Source organism: Conger conger, chromosome 16, assembly GCF_963514075.1.
Source record: "Conger conger chromosome 16, fConCon1.1, whole genome shotgun sequence".
Lineage (NCBI taxonomy): Eukaryota > Metazoa > Chordata > Actinopteri > Anguilliformes > Congridae > Conger > Conger conger.
In genome coordinates, this window is record NC_083775.1 from 9,679,213 (window position 1) to 9,694,965 (window position 15,753).

General features: G+C 52.1%; 1 protein-coding gene across 1 annotated transcript in view; it reads left to right on the forward strand.

The window, feature by feature from the left end:
* The window catches only part of zmp:0000000896 (caspase recruitment domain-containing protein 10), a 29,988-nt gene that overhangs the window by 4,643 nt on the left and 9,592 nt on the right, over positions 1-15,753 (forward strand). The window contains exons 2-11 of the mRNA XM_061222996.1: positions 6,508-6,741; positions 7,637-7,774; positions 8,997-9,183; positions 10,760-10,898; positions 11,938-12,117; positions 12,511-12,630; positions 13,005-13,130; positions 14,105-14,275; positions 14,970-15,095; positions 15,259-15,295. Coding sequence (XP_061078980.1) covers positions 6,508-6,741; positions 7,637-7,774; positions 8,997-9,183; positions 10,760-10,898; positions 11,938-12,117; positions 12,511-12,630; positions 13,005-13,130; positions 14,105-14,275; positions 14,970-15,095; positions 15,259-15,295 — 1,458 coding nt within the window. The remainder of the gene's footprint in view (positions 1-6,507; positions 6,742-7,636; positions 7,775-8,996; positions 9,184-10,759; positions 10,899-11,937; positions 12,118-12,510; positions 12,631-13,004; positions 13,131-14,104; positions 14,276-14,969; positions 15,096-15,258; positions 15,296-15,753) is intronic.

Here is a 15,753-nt window from a genome sequence, read left to right on the forward strand (position 1 = left end):
CATTCTGTACAAGTTCTTTGGAAGCAACGGACTGCCTCTCTTCCCCGCAGAATCCAGTACGTGCGTCGGATTTCAGCAAAGACACGTTCTGGTCCTGGGTGCTTCAGACGGCTGTCGAAGTCCTGTATGAGGAGGCAGGTTACTGGATGTGAGGGATCCAGCACCACCGGGTGTAGGCTGGTGTACGCCAGATTTTCGGACCGGCGGAGACGACCACCGACCCTGATGAGCTCTCCGGTGACGTCCAACTCTGGGGACAGGTTCAGGAGGCGGCTGCTGCGCTGAACAGGTTTCCCTGCTTTAAGGAGACGGAGTTCTTCAGGGAAGCTGTCTCGCTGTGCCCTGTTAAGGAGAAGTCTCTCAGCCTGGCGGTAATCCTCTGCATTAGCGCAGCTCTCCTCTGTAGCCGCCCCATGAAGCTCCTGGACGGTGGCTTGTAGCAGTTCCTTCCATGTGCTATGTTGGAGGAGGTCTGAGTCAGACTGATTTGCAGCTACAGATGTCACACCACAGAAAGTTAGTTTGCGCAACTCAGTGGTATCTGGAGGGTCTCCCACTGCATTGGTAGGGTCAGCAGGCCACTGGTTAGGATCCATAAGAAGAAAGGGGGGCCCTTGACTCCATCTGTTGGGCCTTACCAGGTCCTGCAGTGTTTTTCCACGGGTGATATCATCGGCAGGGTTCTGTGCCGAGTCGACGTATCGCCAGGTGTGCTGGTTGGTCATCTCTTGGATCTCCGCTACGCGAGTGCCAACGAAGACCTTGTAGCGGCAGGATTCAGATCGCAGCCAGGCCAGTACAGTTGTAGAGTCGGACCACATGACGGTCTTCTGAACCTCGAAAGTGAGCTCATCACTAAGGAGTTTGGAGAGCTGGGCTCCTGTGAGTGCACCACACAGCTCCAGCCGGGGCATTGAGTGCAGATGTCTTGGGGCTACCCGGGATCGGGCCATCACGAAGGCCAGGTGCACGGTGCCATCGTTGTCCACCACTCTAAGATACGCCACCGCACCATAGGCCTGCTCAGATGCGTCACAAAAGATGTGCAGCTCTCTTTCTCTCACTGAGGCAGCGATGGCCTTAGGTGTGTACGGACGACTGAGGCTTACTTGAGGGAGGAAGCGTAGCTCTTCTTCCCAGTCTCTCCACTGCTGGACGAGGTCTGGAGGAAGCTGGGTGTCATCCCATCCTCTCTGCTTGTCCCACAGGCATCTCACCAGCATCTTGGCTCTCGTTGTATACGGCAGGATGAAGCCTAAGGGGTCGTATTGGCCGGCGAGCACCTTGTAGATGTTGCGCATGGTGGGCTCACCATACTGGACTGGACGATGTTTGTACCCCAGCATGTCAGTGGAGAAGTGCCAGCTGAGGCCTAGTGTGGACTCTGGACTGTCTGTGTTGTCTTGTGCAAGCCAGAGTTCTGCGCTGTTGGACCTAGCATCTTCGGGGAGGTGGCTAATGACGCTAGGTTCATTGCTGGCCCACTGCCGAAGCACAAAGCCAGCTGAGGACAGGAGGGCTCTCAGCTTGTCCACCAGGTCTCGTGCCGCTGTGGCGGAGGGAAGACTCTGGAGGCAATTGTCCACATAAAAGCATTTCTCAATGGAGTTTCTCACCTCATCTTCTGGCTGGCTGTTATCTCTTGTGTGGCGTTGCAAGGCAAATGTAGCACAGCACGGGCTACACGTGGTGCCAAACGGGAGTACCTGCCATTCATATACTGCCGCCGGCTCATCTTGGCGCAGGTCGCGCCACACAAAACGCAGGAGAGGGCGATCTTTGGGGAGCAGTCGAACTTGGTGGAACATGCTCTTTATGTCTCCACTTATGGCTATTGCATGTTCCCGAAATCTGAGGAGAACTCCCAGCAGTGATGCCCCTAGGGTAGGCCCAGGTAAGAGGTAGTCATTCAGGTTGTACCCTCGATGTTGGAATGAGCAGTTGAAGACAAGGCGGTGCTTGCCATTATGGCTAACAAGGTGGTGGGGGATGTACCATGCCTCATCTCCCCGGTTCAGTTCTGATGGGTCAAGCCTGACAACTGACCCTGCCTGGATCAACTTTTCAATCTCTGCCCGGTACACCTTGGCCTTTTTAGGATCTCTCTGGAGTCTTCTCTCGACTCCCCTCAAGCTAGGGATGACGGCGTCAGGGGTAGCCTGGAGGCGTGGCATATCTTTGCGGCGCAGCAATGGAGTGGCATAGCGCAATATACCATCAACCTCCCCACGGGTGGTGTTGTCTTCTAGGAGGCTGACGGCTAGGTTGTCTTGCTGCGAGCGCGTCACCACTTTGCTGCTCCTGAGGGGTATGACGTCCGTCTGCCAGAGTTTCTCCACATGCTTCATTAGCTCGCTCACCTGAGGGGGGACAGAGGTCAACAGGCACTGCTGTGGGCTGTTTGATCGGCAGATGACACTGGAGGGGCCCTGTAGCGTCCAGCCCAGCCGGGTGTGGATGGCAGCAGGGCCGCCGGGGGGGCCCAGACGCACAGGCTCAGTGGGGGTGACGAGGTGTGGGTGGTCACTGCCTATGAGCAGCAGTGGTTGGATCTTCTTGAATGGCTGGAGGGGTAGCCCGGACAGATGCTTATACTTTTTTTGGAGTGCTTCGATGGGGTAAGTATGATCTGCGAGGTCGATGTTAGCTGCTGTGAAGGCGTTGGTGATGCGATAGCGGGTCTTTGGCCAAGCCTTGGGTGAGATGAGGAAGGAGACACAGTTGCCCTGGAGGGTCTGCACGTCCTGTCTGATGGTGCGTAACGGCAGGTTTTCTGGTGTGCCTTGGAGGCCTAATTTCCGAGCAGCTGTTGGCAGCAGCATCGTTCTCTCCGACCCGTCGTCCAATACCGCATAGGTATCGAGGGTGCGGCTGCCGTGGTGTAGGGACACTGGGATGACTTTGAGCAGGATCCGGCTGCCCTCTGTTGGCCGGTCGAGGTAAAACACACTTGTTGACACCTCACCTCTATCCTGATTCACCACTGCCTGTGTTGTTCCCTTCTGCTGCCCCGTATTGACATCGTGTAGGACTTGAAGATGGCGACCGTTGCACAGCTTGCAGGGCTTCTTCAAATTGCATTGGGCTGCTTGGTGTGGGCGAGCACAGCGCCAGCATCTTTTGTTGGACTTTATCCACTCCGTCAGCTGGTCTTTGTTGAGTTTACTTATGGCTGCACACTGGCTTAGGTGATGTTCACGGTTATCACAGAAGGCACAGTAAGGTGAAGGCTTACCATTGGTAGGAGAGCTACTGGGAGGTTTAATTTCCCCCTGTGTGTTCTCTGATCCATGCAGCACAGTGACAGGATGTTTTCCGAATTGCTTGTGAGGCTTCAGACTATTCTGGTTGTCTTTGCCTGCTGTGGAGGATAGCTGACCATCGAAATCTTGGCACCAGGACTCGTACTTCAGCCATTCGGCTAGGTCGTTGAGGGTGTAGGTATTGCCTGACTGACTGAACGTGCGTCTGCGGAACTCCGCTCGCTGCTCGGGTGGTAACTTGCTGAGCAGGCGAGCAACATGAGAACCACACTGCAGCTCCACTTCTCCATCAGCGCCAAGCGTCTTTAACATACCCACCAGCGACTGGATCTGAAGAGAGAATCTTTCGAAGGCAGCCACATTTCCACGCCTGATGTCGGGTGAGTCCATTACTGTGGCAATTCGCTTCAGCGCTAACTGGTGTGGTTGGCCAAACTTCTCATTCAGAGCCATCATGGTGTCAGTAAAGGGTGTACGGGAGTGGAGGTAAGCGTCAGCAATCAGTTTGGCCTCCTCCAGCTTAAGGTGGTCTGTGAGCACTTGATACTTAAACACTTCTGAGCTGTAAGGGGGTAACAAGTTCTCTAAGGCGATCTTGAGGTGGGCGAACTCACCAGGGTCTCGATGTGAGAGGTTGGGAATGGTTGGACGAGGGCCACGGTACGCTGTGTCCAAACTGGGGCTCTGATAAGATGGCCTTGGGTACAAGGATGGCCAACTTGGTGTGTAGAGAGGGTGCTGAGGAGGCTGTTGGCGGCGTACTGGTGGGTTTACAGGCACTTCATATGGCGTGGAGGTGTACCTTTGTGGTGCTGAAGCCACACCGGACCAGGCAGGAGGCTGTAGCGGGATAGCCGCGGGAGCATACATGGGGTGGCTAGCCCTGGTGGGTCTCTGGGCTGGGCCTGCTGGCCGCAGCTGGTCTGGTGTTGACTGGTTCTGCTTGGCTGCTAAAGTTTCAGCTTTCATTTCTTGCAGTTCAATCATAAGTCTGTCGAGGCGTTCAATCTCAGGTTGGTTGCTAGTTGCATCTCCGTCGCATAGCGGCGGTGGCGGTAGGGGCCAGTCATCATCCTCATCGGCTTTCACTGGGTTCAGGTGGTTGTCAGACACTTCTTGTGACTGTTGGAGGCTGCGCGCAGCACTGACCAGCTGTTGCAGGTCTGCGCGGACTTCTTTTAGTTCTTCCAGGTCGGCTGACATACGCTGATGAGACTGCTGAAGCAGGCGCCGCTCATTCTGGATCTCCTCTAACTCTGTTGTGATGACTGCGGCTTGTTGGGTTTCGTGGCGCAGGCCATAACCGGGGGTAAGATGACCACGTGACCTCTCTTCTCCTCCGTCTTGATGTAGCTGGTGGGCTAGCTGTTCCTCCTGGTCATGCAGCAGACCTTTGAGTGCGTAGCATGCTTCGATTTTGAGGGCAGCATCCCGGTTCAGCGGCGGGCGTAGTGGAGTAGAATACTGAGAGGTGAGGGTGGTCTTCTCGGCCGCTCCCTTCATGTGAGTCATCTGTTCTCTGTCGTGTCTGCGCCAGTGCGATCCAAGGCCATGGAGATTGACCTCATAGTCTTCAAAACGAAGAGGGGGGCGTCTGGGGCGCGCACCACGGGCTTCATATCCATGAACATCCATATTGAGCTAGATTGAGTGCAATGTAGATCCGGCTCGAAGGACCATTAATGTGGGTGAGGGTTAGTAGATAGGTTAGACTCTATGGATGGGTAGGACTGTATAGGGCTGTTCGTATTTTAACACCGCACACAATCTGGAGTGTCGGCCAGAACACTACTTCAAGGCCAGAATGTTCAGGGCAGGAGGGGCGCACGTGAGAGAGGACACAGAATGAGGAGACGGGATTGGATGCAATCACTTGTATTATCCACAAGATATCACAGTGCAACAAGGTGTGTGTATATTCCAGTTCTTTCTCTACATTGAGTAGATGGCTAGTGTGTGTGGTTTTCGTTCATAGACGCACACTTTAAGCTACCGGGTATACTTTGCTCAGACAACACGGAGAGCAATGAAGTTGCTACTTCAACAGCGCGCCAGCCTAAAAGTAAACAATAGGTCTTGCGTCTTAACGTAGGTGCTGGGAATATCAAATTAAAAGTTCATAAGCATGAAAAGGAGAAATAAACAGAATAGAAGTCCTGAGCCTTTTGTACAACCGGTATCACAAAGGTGGTTATCAACTTGCTAAGTGAACACACTAATTCGCCGACAGTAATGCCGCATAGACCATACTTCAGAATCATATCTCTTACCTCAGGGAAAAAAATACTGATATGGACGAATATAATGGACGGATACAAAGAACATAAAAAAATCGCAATGGACAAAAGTAACACTGTTTTCGCCAACACAGCCAGGAATGAGGGTTGGCAAACAAATGCAATATTTAAAATATTGCCTGAAGCAATCACATACATTTATTAATAGTAGATATGCATGCAAAGGGTTCTAGAAGGTTGCATATGTACAGTAGGCCTACTGTTCTCCCTCTGCTGAGAATCTGTGTCTTTCTTTTGGTAAATGGTAAATGGCAGGCATCTATATAGCGCCTTTATCCAAAGCGCTGACCAGCTTGTCAGGAGCATTTGGGGGTTAGGTGTCTTGCTCAGGGACGCTTCGACACAGCCCGGGCGGGGGATCGAACCTCCGACTGCCAGACGACTGCTCTTACTGCCTGAGCCATGTCGCCCCTCTATATCCGTCTCAGTCTGACAGCCTGAGCATAGCTCGCCCCGGACCAGGTCAGCCATGCAGTAAGAGTTACCATGGCGACATTCCCCAATTTAAAGCGATGTCAGCTTTGCGATACAGAGAACCCAGGGGTTAAAGGTTTAGCTCGCCTGCTAACCCCCGTGATCAGCTTTAGTATTAAGCCCCGCTCCTCTCCCCCCACTGTGCATTCCGTGAATATTGCCGATGTGCACGCCAGTATGTTTGAGCATTACCAGAGATTAATCGGAATACTCAGCAAATGTCATACATATTGGTGACAACGATGGAACAATGATGATGACATCAATAATAATAATAATAATAATAATAATAATAATAATAATAATAATGATAATAATACTTGGTTCCTGCACGCCAGTATGTTTGAGCATTACCAGAGATTAATCGGAATACTCAGCAAATGTCATACATATTGGTGACAACGATGGAACAATGATGATGACATCAATAATAATAATAATAACGATAATAATAATACTTGGTTCCTCTCCAGAATGGGTGTCCGCAGACGAGTTGGGGCAGGGCAGGGCGCAGTCGGCGCCCCCCTGGGACCCGGCCCGGGACGAGGAGCTGTGGGACCGGGTGGAGGGGGTACGGCACAAACTGACCCGGATCCTGAACCCGGCCAAGCTGACCCCGTACCTGCGCCAGTGCAAGGTGATCGACGAGCAGGATGAGGAGGAGGTGCTGAACTCCACGCAGTACCCCCTGCGCATGAGCAAAGCCGGTGAGAGAGAGACCGCCGCCAACACTGTCCTCCTCGCATCTCATTACAGTACATTAATGGCATTTGGCAGACGCTCTTATCCAGAGCGACTTACGGTTGATTAGACTGAGCGGGCGACATTGGCTCAGGCGGTGAGAGTGGACATCTGGCAGTCGGAGGGTTGCTGGTTCAGTTCCCACCTTGGGCGTGTCGAAGTGTCCCTGAGCGAGACACCTAACCCCTAAATGCTCCTGACGAGCCGGTTGGTGCCTTGCATGGCAGCCAATCGCCGTCGGTGTGTGAGTGTGTGTATGAATGGGTGAATGAGAAGCATCAATTGTACAGCGCTTTGGATAAAGGCGCTATATAAATGCCAATCATTTACCATTTAAGCAGGGGACAATCCTCCCCTGGAGCAATGCAGGATCATGGGCCTTGCTCAAGGGCCCAACAGCTTATTACTGTTTGGCATTCCACCTGTGGATTGTCTCTAGTTTTGACTTTGGTTATTCATTTGTTAATTCGTAATTATTATTTTTCGAATGTACTGTATTAATTGTGTCTTTTGTGACATTGTTAATTTTTTAAGTGTGAATTGCTTCGGCAATATTGTTGTATACAGTCATGCTAATGGAGCGTAATTTAATTGATTTGGGAGAGAGGAGGAGAGAGATAGGGGGGCTGGCAGAGAGAGAGAGAGTGAGAGGGTGAAGGTGTGCAGGGGAGAAGGACAGAGAGAGGGTGTGTGAGAGAAGGAATATGGCCCTTTTGCATCATCTGTGTGGCCTTTTAAAACTATAACTTCACAATGATAGTGTGATCTGGTTCTAAACATTTTGATACTGCTCATATACTGAATCTTTCTCTCTCTCTCTCTCTCTCTCTCTCTCTCTCTCTCACTCTCTCTCTCTCTCAGGCCGTCTGATTGACATCTTGCATGGGCGGGGCCAGCGGGGTCTTCAAGCCTTCATGGAGTCTCTGGAGTTCTACCACCCTGAGCAGTACACCCAGCTGACAGGCCAGAAGCCCACCCAGCGCTGCTCAATCATCCTGGGTGTGTGTGTGTGTGTGTGAGAGAGAGAGTGTGTGTGTGTGTGTGTGTGTGTGTGTGTGAGTGTGTTTGTGTGTGTGTGTGTGTGTGTGAGAGAGAGAGAGTGTGTGTGTGTGTGTGTGTGTGAGAGAGAGAGAGTGTGTGTGTGTGAGAGAGAGAGTGTGTGTGTGTGTGTGTGTGTGAGTGTGTTTGTGTGTGTGTGTGTGTGTGAGAGAGAGAGAGTGAGTGTGTATGAAGGTGTTAGTGTGTGTGTGACTGTGTGTGTGTGTGAGAGAGAGAGAGACTGTGTGTGTGTGTGTGTGACTGTGTGTGTATGTGAGAGAGAGAGAGTGTGTCTGTGAGTGAGTTTGTCTGTGTGTGTGAGAGAGAGTGTGTGTGTGTGAGTGTGTGTGACTTTGTGTGTGTGTGTGACTGTGTGTAAGAGAGTGTGTGTGTGTGAGAGAGAGTGTGTGAGTGTGTGTGACTTTGTGTGTGTGAGAGAGAGAGTGTATGTGTGTGTGTGACTGTGTGTGTGTGAGAGAGAGTGTCTGTGTGCATGATTGTGTCTGTATGAATGTGTATGCGTGTGTGTGCATGATTGTGTCTGTATGAATGTGTGTGTGTGTGTTCAGGCCTGTATGAATGAATGTGTGGGTGTGTGTGGGTGTGTTCCCGTCTGTACTGTACATGATGATCAGATGTAGTAGAGCAGGGTGCCTGTGTGTAGAGTTGAGGGTGAACGTGGCTGCTTTGTGCTCAGGGCCTGCCTGCAGACTGTGAGCTGTGATGTTAACCACACCACCCTCCCTGTCCCCCCCTGTCCCCCCCCTGTCCCCCCCTGTCCCTCCCCGTCCCCCCCTCTGTCCCCCCCGTCCCCTTCCTGTCCCCCCATCCCCCGCCCCCCCCCCGCGTCTCCTCCCTGTCCCCTCCCTGTCCCCCCCTGTCCCTCCCTGTCCCTCCCCGTCCCCCCCCTGTCCCCTCCCTGTCCCTCCCTGCCCCTCCCCGTCCCCCCCCTGTCCCCTCCCTGTCCCTTCCTGTCCCTCCCCGTCCCCCTGTCCCCTCCCTGTCCCTCCCTGTCCCTCCCCGTCCCCCCCTCTGTCCCCCCCGTCCCCTTCCTGTCCCCCCATCCCCGTCCCCCCCGCGTCTCCTCCCTGTCCCTCCCTTTCCTCTCCCTTCCCCCCCTGCGTCTCCCCCCCGTCCCCCCCCCCGCCCCCCGTCCCCCCCCCCGCGTCTCCCCCCCCCCCAGACGAGGAGGGTCCGGAGGGCCTGACGCAGTTCCTCCTGCTGGAGGTGCGGAAGCTGCGGGAGCAGCTGCGCGGCACGCGGCTGTGTGAGCGGCGGCTGTCCCTGCGGTGCCGCGTGGCGGAGGACGAGCGCGGCCGCGCCGAGCGCAAGATGCAGGAGCTGCGGCACGAGCGGCTGCAGCTGGAGAGGTTCGCGGCGGACGCGTCCCGACTCGCACGCGCGCCTCGCAGCGCCCCGCAGCGCCCCGCAGCGCCCCGCAGCGCCCCGCAGCGGGTCTGACGCCCCCCCCTTTCCCCTCCGCGCCTCGCTCGAGAGCCCTGGTTTCACAGACACGGCGTAAACCTAAATTCTGTTTTTTTTAATGGATATTCTCCATGGAAAACTCAATTTAGTCCTGGACTAAGATTAACCTGTGTCTGTGAAACCAGCCCTTAGTTTTCTATTTGAGTCAAACTGCAAATTCTATGTTTTTGTCAACAGACCTAATTCAAATGTCACAGTTGCACTGAAATGAGAGCCACATTCACAAAAAGGTGTATTCGCACTGAAATGAGTGTGTGTTCAGTGTGAATGTGGCTCTTAAGATCAGTCTCTGAATATTGCTCTCATTTCAGTGTGAACGTAGCTTTCATTTCAGTGTGAATGTGGCTCTAAGATCAATGTGACTGCAACACTGGATTTAGGAGGTGTGAACAAGCGTTTAAATGTATCCTTGTGAAAAGTACCTACCTGTCCTCCACGACATGTCAAGCTCGACTGGGGCAAGGGTACTCAAGGGCAAGTGCAGCAGTATCATCATGACTCAGCCAGGATTTAGTAATCTCATTTGAGGAAATGAATCCTGATATAAAGGTCTTATTTGCATACTACTTGACATTTAGTGAGCCAAACTTCACAGCATTGCCAAAATCCTAGAAGGTACCTATGCCTCACATTCAGAACATGATAGTCATCGCAAAAACACTGTACTCAACTGAAGAATTGTAAAAAATTATAATAATAATAATTTTAATGCACAATTACCACCTTGGTTGTACACTGATGTTCTGACGTAATTGGAGTGGAATATGGTCTGAGCTTATTAAAGGGCTGCCGGTATTACATTTAAGGTGCCAATATTGAACTGCCCAATAGTTAAGTAATACAACACGCAAAATGTCTGTTTCTCACTCTTATGGGAACGGAGCTAATGAAAGCGGATGGTGAGAGTTCAGTGGAAGAATCGTAACAATACCGGCGCGGGTGCGAGTGTGAGAGTAGCCCTGACCCTGGGCGCCTCAGTCACCGCTGACAGGCTGCTGTGTGTCTGTATCACGGCTGACGGGCTGCTCTGTATCTGTATCACCGCTGACGGGCTGCTCTGTGTCTGTATCACCGCTGACGGGCTGCTCTGTATCTGTATCACCGCTGACGGGCTGCTCTGTGTCTGTATCACCGCTGACGGGCTGCTCTGTGTCTGTATCACTGCTGACGGGCTGCTCTGTGTCTGTATCACCGCTGACGGGCTGCTCTGTGTCTGTATCACCGCTGACGGGCTGCTCTGTGTCTGTGTCAGCGTGTCTGTGTCTGTGTCACCGCTGACGGGCTGCTGGGTGTCTGTGTCAGCGTGTCTGTGTCTGTGTCACCGCTGACGGGCTGCTCTGTGTCTGTGTCTCCGCTGACGGGCTGCTCTGTGTCTGTGTCAGCGTGTCTGTGTCAGCGTGTCTGTGTCAGCGTGTCTGTGTCACGGCTGACGGGCTGCTGGGTGTCTGTGTCTGGGCGTAGGCTGCGTCAGGACTGGGAGGCCGGCAGCCGGGAGCTGGACCGGCTGAAGGAGAGGCACCTGGAGCAGGCGGTGAAGTACTCGCGCACCCTGGAGGAGCAGGCCCAGGCCTCCGCGCGCGAACGGGCGCTGCTGGCACAGGTACGCCCCGTCCCTCTTTCGCTGCTGGCCCCTGCACTGTGTGAGACACTGAACCCAGGGCGGATATGAGCGCTCCTGCAGCCCGTCAACCGCTTCATTACGCGACGTACAGTTGATTGGACTAAGCAGGAGACAATCCTCCCCTGGAGCGGTGCAGGCTTAAGGGCCTTGCTCAAGGGCCCAACGGCTGTGCGGATCTTATTGTGGCTACACCGGGATTCAAACCACCGACCTTGCCTGTCCCAGTCATTTACCTTAGCCACTATGCTACAGGCCGCCCTTAGTGGCCCTTAGCGGCCTGTAGGTTAGTGGGACCACCTACTGTACAACACATACTGCATATGCTGCACACTTGTACCGAAATAATCAACATTTTTGGCTTGTCTGTTTTTGGGTAGTCTTCTTATGGAGGGAAGTGCTGTTCTGTCGACCTGCACCTTTCTTATTCCTGTCTTGGAGAAAGAGCGCAAAAGAAGGAAGTGAGCGGACGTCGCTGACTAGACTTGGGTCTTGCGCACAGAAAATGTTATTCTTAGAACATAGACACGCCTACTTCCTCTTAGCCTGCCTTATTTGTGGTTTCTGTGCACCTGTGATTTGTTCATGTTCGACGGCTTTTTCGACCTTTGGCCATCCGCACTGACCTACTTCTGTCGTGGACCGGCGGAAATGACTACTGGTGGGCGGTGGTTGAAGTTTTGTTTACACTGGGTGGGCTTGGTTTGTGGGTGGAGACAGCTTTTGAATGAAACTGCAGCACTGTGTGAGGAAGAAGATGATGATGAAGAAGAGGAAGAAGAAGACAAATAAACCCTGTTTGTACTGTGATTGTCATGAAGGCATTCAAAGTGCTTTCCACGAAACGCAATGCAGTAAATTTAACGAAAGATAAAGCAGGGCAGTAAAACGCCAATGAGAAATGGAAACAAAATGGGGGAAAACGGGTCATACAGATATACGCAGAACACATTCTAGCTGTGGGTGCTTAACCGTGAGTGCAGGTGGAGGAGTGACCCCCTGTTGCCGGAATGTTCCACAGGTGGAGCAGCTCAGGAACAAGCTTAATGAGGCCGAGAGGCAGGTGGACAAGGGCCCCACCTTGGAGCCGACCGTCAAGACGGTCAGCCAGGTGGTGCTCCCTGCAAGCTGTACCCCCGCTGGCCAGCAGGAGGCACCACTGCACACTGACACACACCTCAGGGTCCACAATGACACACAGGTGAGCGGTCATTCTGGCATGCTCTCAGTATTCTCTCCCTCCAGCCTGTGCCTCTCGTTTCAGTATGAATGTGCCTCTCATTTCAGTGCTGGTGATACTGTGCAGTGTGGCTGTGTTTCAGGTCTGTGATGCTGTGCAGTGTGGCTGTGTTTCAGGTCTGTGATGCTGTGCAGTGTGGCTGTGTTTCAGTGTTGGTGATGCTGTGCAGTGTGGCTGTGTTTCAGGTCTGTGATACTGTGCAGTGTGGCTGTGTTTCAGGTCTGTGATACTGTGCAGTGTGGCTGTGTTTCAGGTCTGTGATACAGTGCAGTGTGGCTGTGTTTCAGGTCTGTGATACTGTGCAATGTGGCTGTGCTCCAGGTCTGTGATACTGTGCCACTCCTGTCCCTTCAGGCTCTTTTGGAGATCCTCCAGCAGGACCGCAAAGAGGCTGCGGAACAGAGGCATGAGCTGTGCAGTACCATCGCCAGACTGCAGGGGGAGGTGGAGAGCGTGGAATCACACAGGGATAAGGTGAAATTGCTTCTGACGCTGTCCTTGTTCTGTATTTGGTTCTGAAGCTATCCTTGTTTTGTATTTGGTTCTGAAATTGTCCATGTTCTATTCTTGGTTCTGAAGCTGTCCGTGTTCTGAAGCTGTCCATGTTCTGTTCTTGGTTCTGAAGCTGTCCGTGTTCTGTTCTTTCTTCTGAAGCTGTCCGTGTTCTGTTCTTGGTTCTGAAGCTGTCCGTGTTCTGTTCTTGGTTCTGAAGCTGTCCGTGTTCTGTTCTTGGTTCTGAAGCTGTCCGTGTTCTGTTCTTGGTTCTGAAGCTGTCCGTGTTCTGTTCTTGGTTCTGAAGCTGTTCGTGTTCTGTTCTGGGTTCTGAAGCTAGCCTTATGTCCCTGTAGGTGCAGGCCCACTGTGAGCAGCTGCAGCTGAAGGTTCAGACCCTGCAGCTGGACCTGGAGACAGAGCAGAAGAGAAGCATGTCCTATTTCAACCAGATCATGGAGCTGGAGAAGGAGCGCGATCAGGTCAGTGCGGGACAGGGGGGCACCTCTTCACTGTTCGCCACCAGCTCCTGTGGTTTTGTTTATGATTTTCTCATGGTTTTTATGATTCGAATAAATAATAATAATAATTTGTTATTTAGCTGCCTCATTTATCCAAAGCGACTTACAGTTGATCAGACTCAGCAGGAGACAATCCCTCATGGAGCAATGCAGGTTCAAGGGCCTTGCTCAAGGGCCCAACGGCTGTGCGGATCTTACAGTGGCTACACCGGGGCTTGAACCGTCGACCTTCCGGGTGCTAGTCATGTACCTTTGCCAGGGCTGCATCCAAAACACAAGGGGCGTTGGCTTTGGTTGAGAAAATTGAGAAGGTTTAGTTGGGTTTTAATAGGGGCTCAAAAGTATATAAGTCTATGAGGTATAAAGTCGAGGGGATTTCATGGTAGTTACGCTTCAGCACTCCTGGGACTGAAAGGGTTAAACAGGAAGCTGAGTGACAAAAGACTCATTTACATTTACATTTACATTTTTGTCATTTGGCAGACGCTTTTAATCCAAAGCGATTTACAAGTGCATAAGTCAAAGCATCACATCCAGAACTAGGAAAATACACATGGAATGCTGTTCTAAACATAGTCGTCATCATAAGTGCAATTTCTTTTTTTTTTGGGGGGGGGGGGGTTATCAGAAAGGATAGGGATATCAGAAAGGAGGGGCGGGGGAAATCAGGAGGGAGGACTAAGGTAGAGTTTGAAAAGGTGGGTTTTGAGTCTGCGTCGAAATAGGGGGAGGGATTCTGCTGTCCTGACAGTGGTAGGCAAATTCCACCACTGAGGAACCGGAACGGAAAACAGGTGTGAACGTGCAGCTCGACCGCCAGGTGCACGTAGAGAGGGGCACATTACTCCACATTACTCTGACATTGTAATAGCAAACCGAAACATAGAACAAGGACGGCGATAAACTCCCCTCTCCCTCCCCCCCCCCCCCCCCAGGCCCTGCGCAGCCGAGACGGCCTACAGCTGGAGTACACCGACTGCCTTCTGGATAAGAACCAGCTGCGCAAGCGCATCACCGAGCTGCAGGCCGCCGCAGAGCAGCTGCAGAGGGACCTGGAGAAGGAGAAGGAGAGCGGCAGGGACCGCAGCGCCCCCTGTCTGCACTGTGTGAGTCTGCGGGCGTTATTCAAAGGTCCCCGGGCCGTACACCTTTTCCAGTGTTTTTTATTTTTAGGTGCTGGTGTGATATCCATGAGAATATCTTTGTGTGAGTTTTAAGCGCCAAGAGCAGTCTCTGCTTGGCAAGGCAAGGCACGTTTATTTGTATGGCGCATTTCATACACAGAGGCAATTCACTGTGCTTTACATAAGAATAGACAAAAAGAAACATAAACGCATAAAATAGTGAAACGAGTACAGAGATACAGACATAATTTAAAGAATTAAGTTGAGACAGAGTGCAGTATTTAGTAGTAGTAGTAGTAGTAGTAATACACACTAGTATTTAGTAGTAGGCACAGTTTGGGGCACATCTAAGGTCTTCTGGCAGTTTATTGCTAAATGCTGCTTCACCATGCTTAGTTTGGACTCTGGGCTCTACTAGCCGACCTGGGTCCATGGATCTAAGAGCTGTAGTTGGTCCTGTTCGGTTTTACATGTCCTATCGTGAGCTTTACCAAGACCAGGCTCCTTCAGTGACTTTTTAAAAAAATTTAAGGCTCATTGATATCAGTGAAGCTCTGTTCTGATTGGCTGGCTGGATTTGTTCCCGGCTACAACGCTGGGCCTGAAAGGGTGTGTGAAAGTGCTTTAAAGCGTGCGTGAAAGTGTGTGAAATGGCTTTCCGATCCTCCCTGCCCAGTCTCACCTCTCTCTGGTCAGCGAGGAGCAGTGCTACGGTCCCTGCTGCTCCCTGGGGCTGTCCCTGTCGGAGATCGGAGGGTGCGCTAGCCCTCGTTCGGACAGCTCACACGTGCTCCTGCGCAAGGTCAGAGCACCCCTTCGTCATCATCATCATCATCATCATCATCGCTGCTGCTGTGTTCGCCCTGTAATGGGTGCCCTCACATACACACCTTCTCCTGCTGTGATTATTGCGCAACACTTTCAGCTGCTCTCTGATTCCGGTCGTTTTTATTTTTCGCTCACAGACTCCCTCTAGTGGCCAGAGGAGCGATCGGTCTGGGGGTGAGTATAAATCAGAGGCGGGCAGCGAGGGGTTTTCGTTGCCAACTGCTGGCTTTAATTACTTAACTAACCCTAACATTCACACCATCTGAAATTTTAGCTACATTTCCTGATAAGTGCATGAATGACATCCCAAAACTCTTCTTGTGTCCCTACATTAAAACGTTTTACTCTGATCTAATCTAAGAGTGAACCAGTGATGTTGTGTACTGCCAAGTAGCTCATTTAGCCAGGGTAATTGGGGGGGGAAAAAACTTGCATACACACCGGCCCTCGAGGACTGGAATCGCCCACCCCCGATATAAACGCTGGGATCCTCTTCCTTTTGGGGTTTGAGTCTTTGGAAATTCCTTGGTCCTTGGAAGGAAATTCTGCTCATGGGTGCCATTTTTATTTCCTGTATAGCTGACATTAACGTGGGTTTTAAATGCAGCAGTCCTTGGGCAAGCATGTTTACA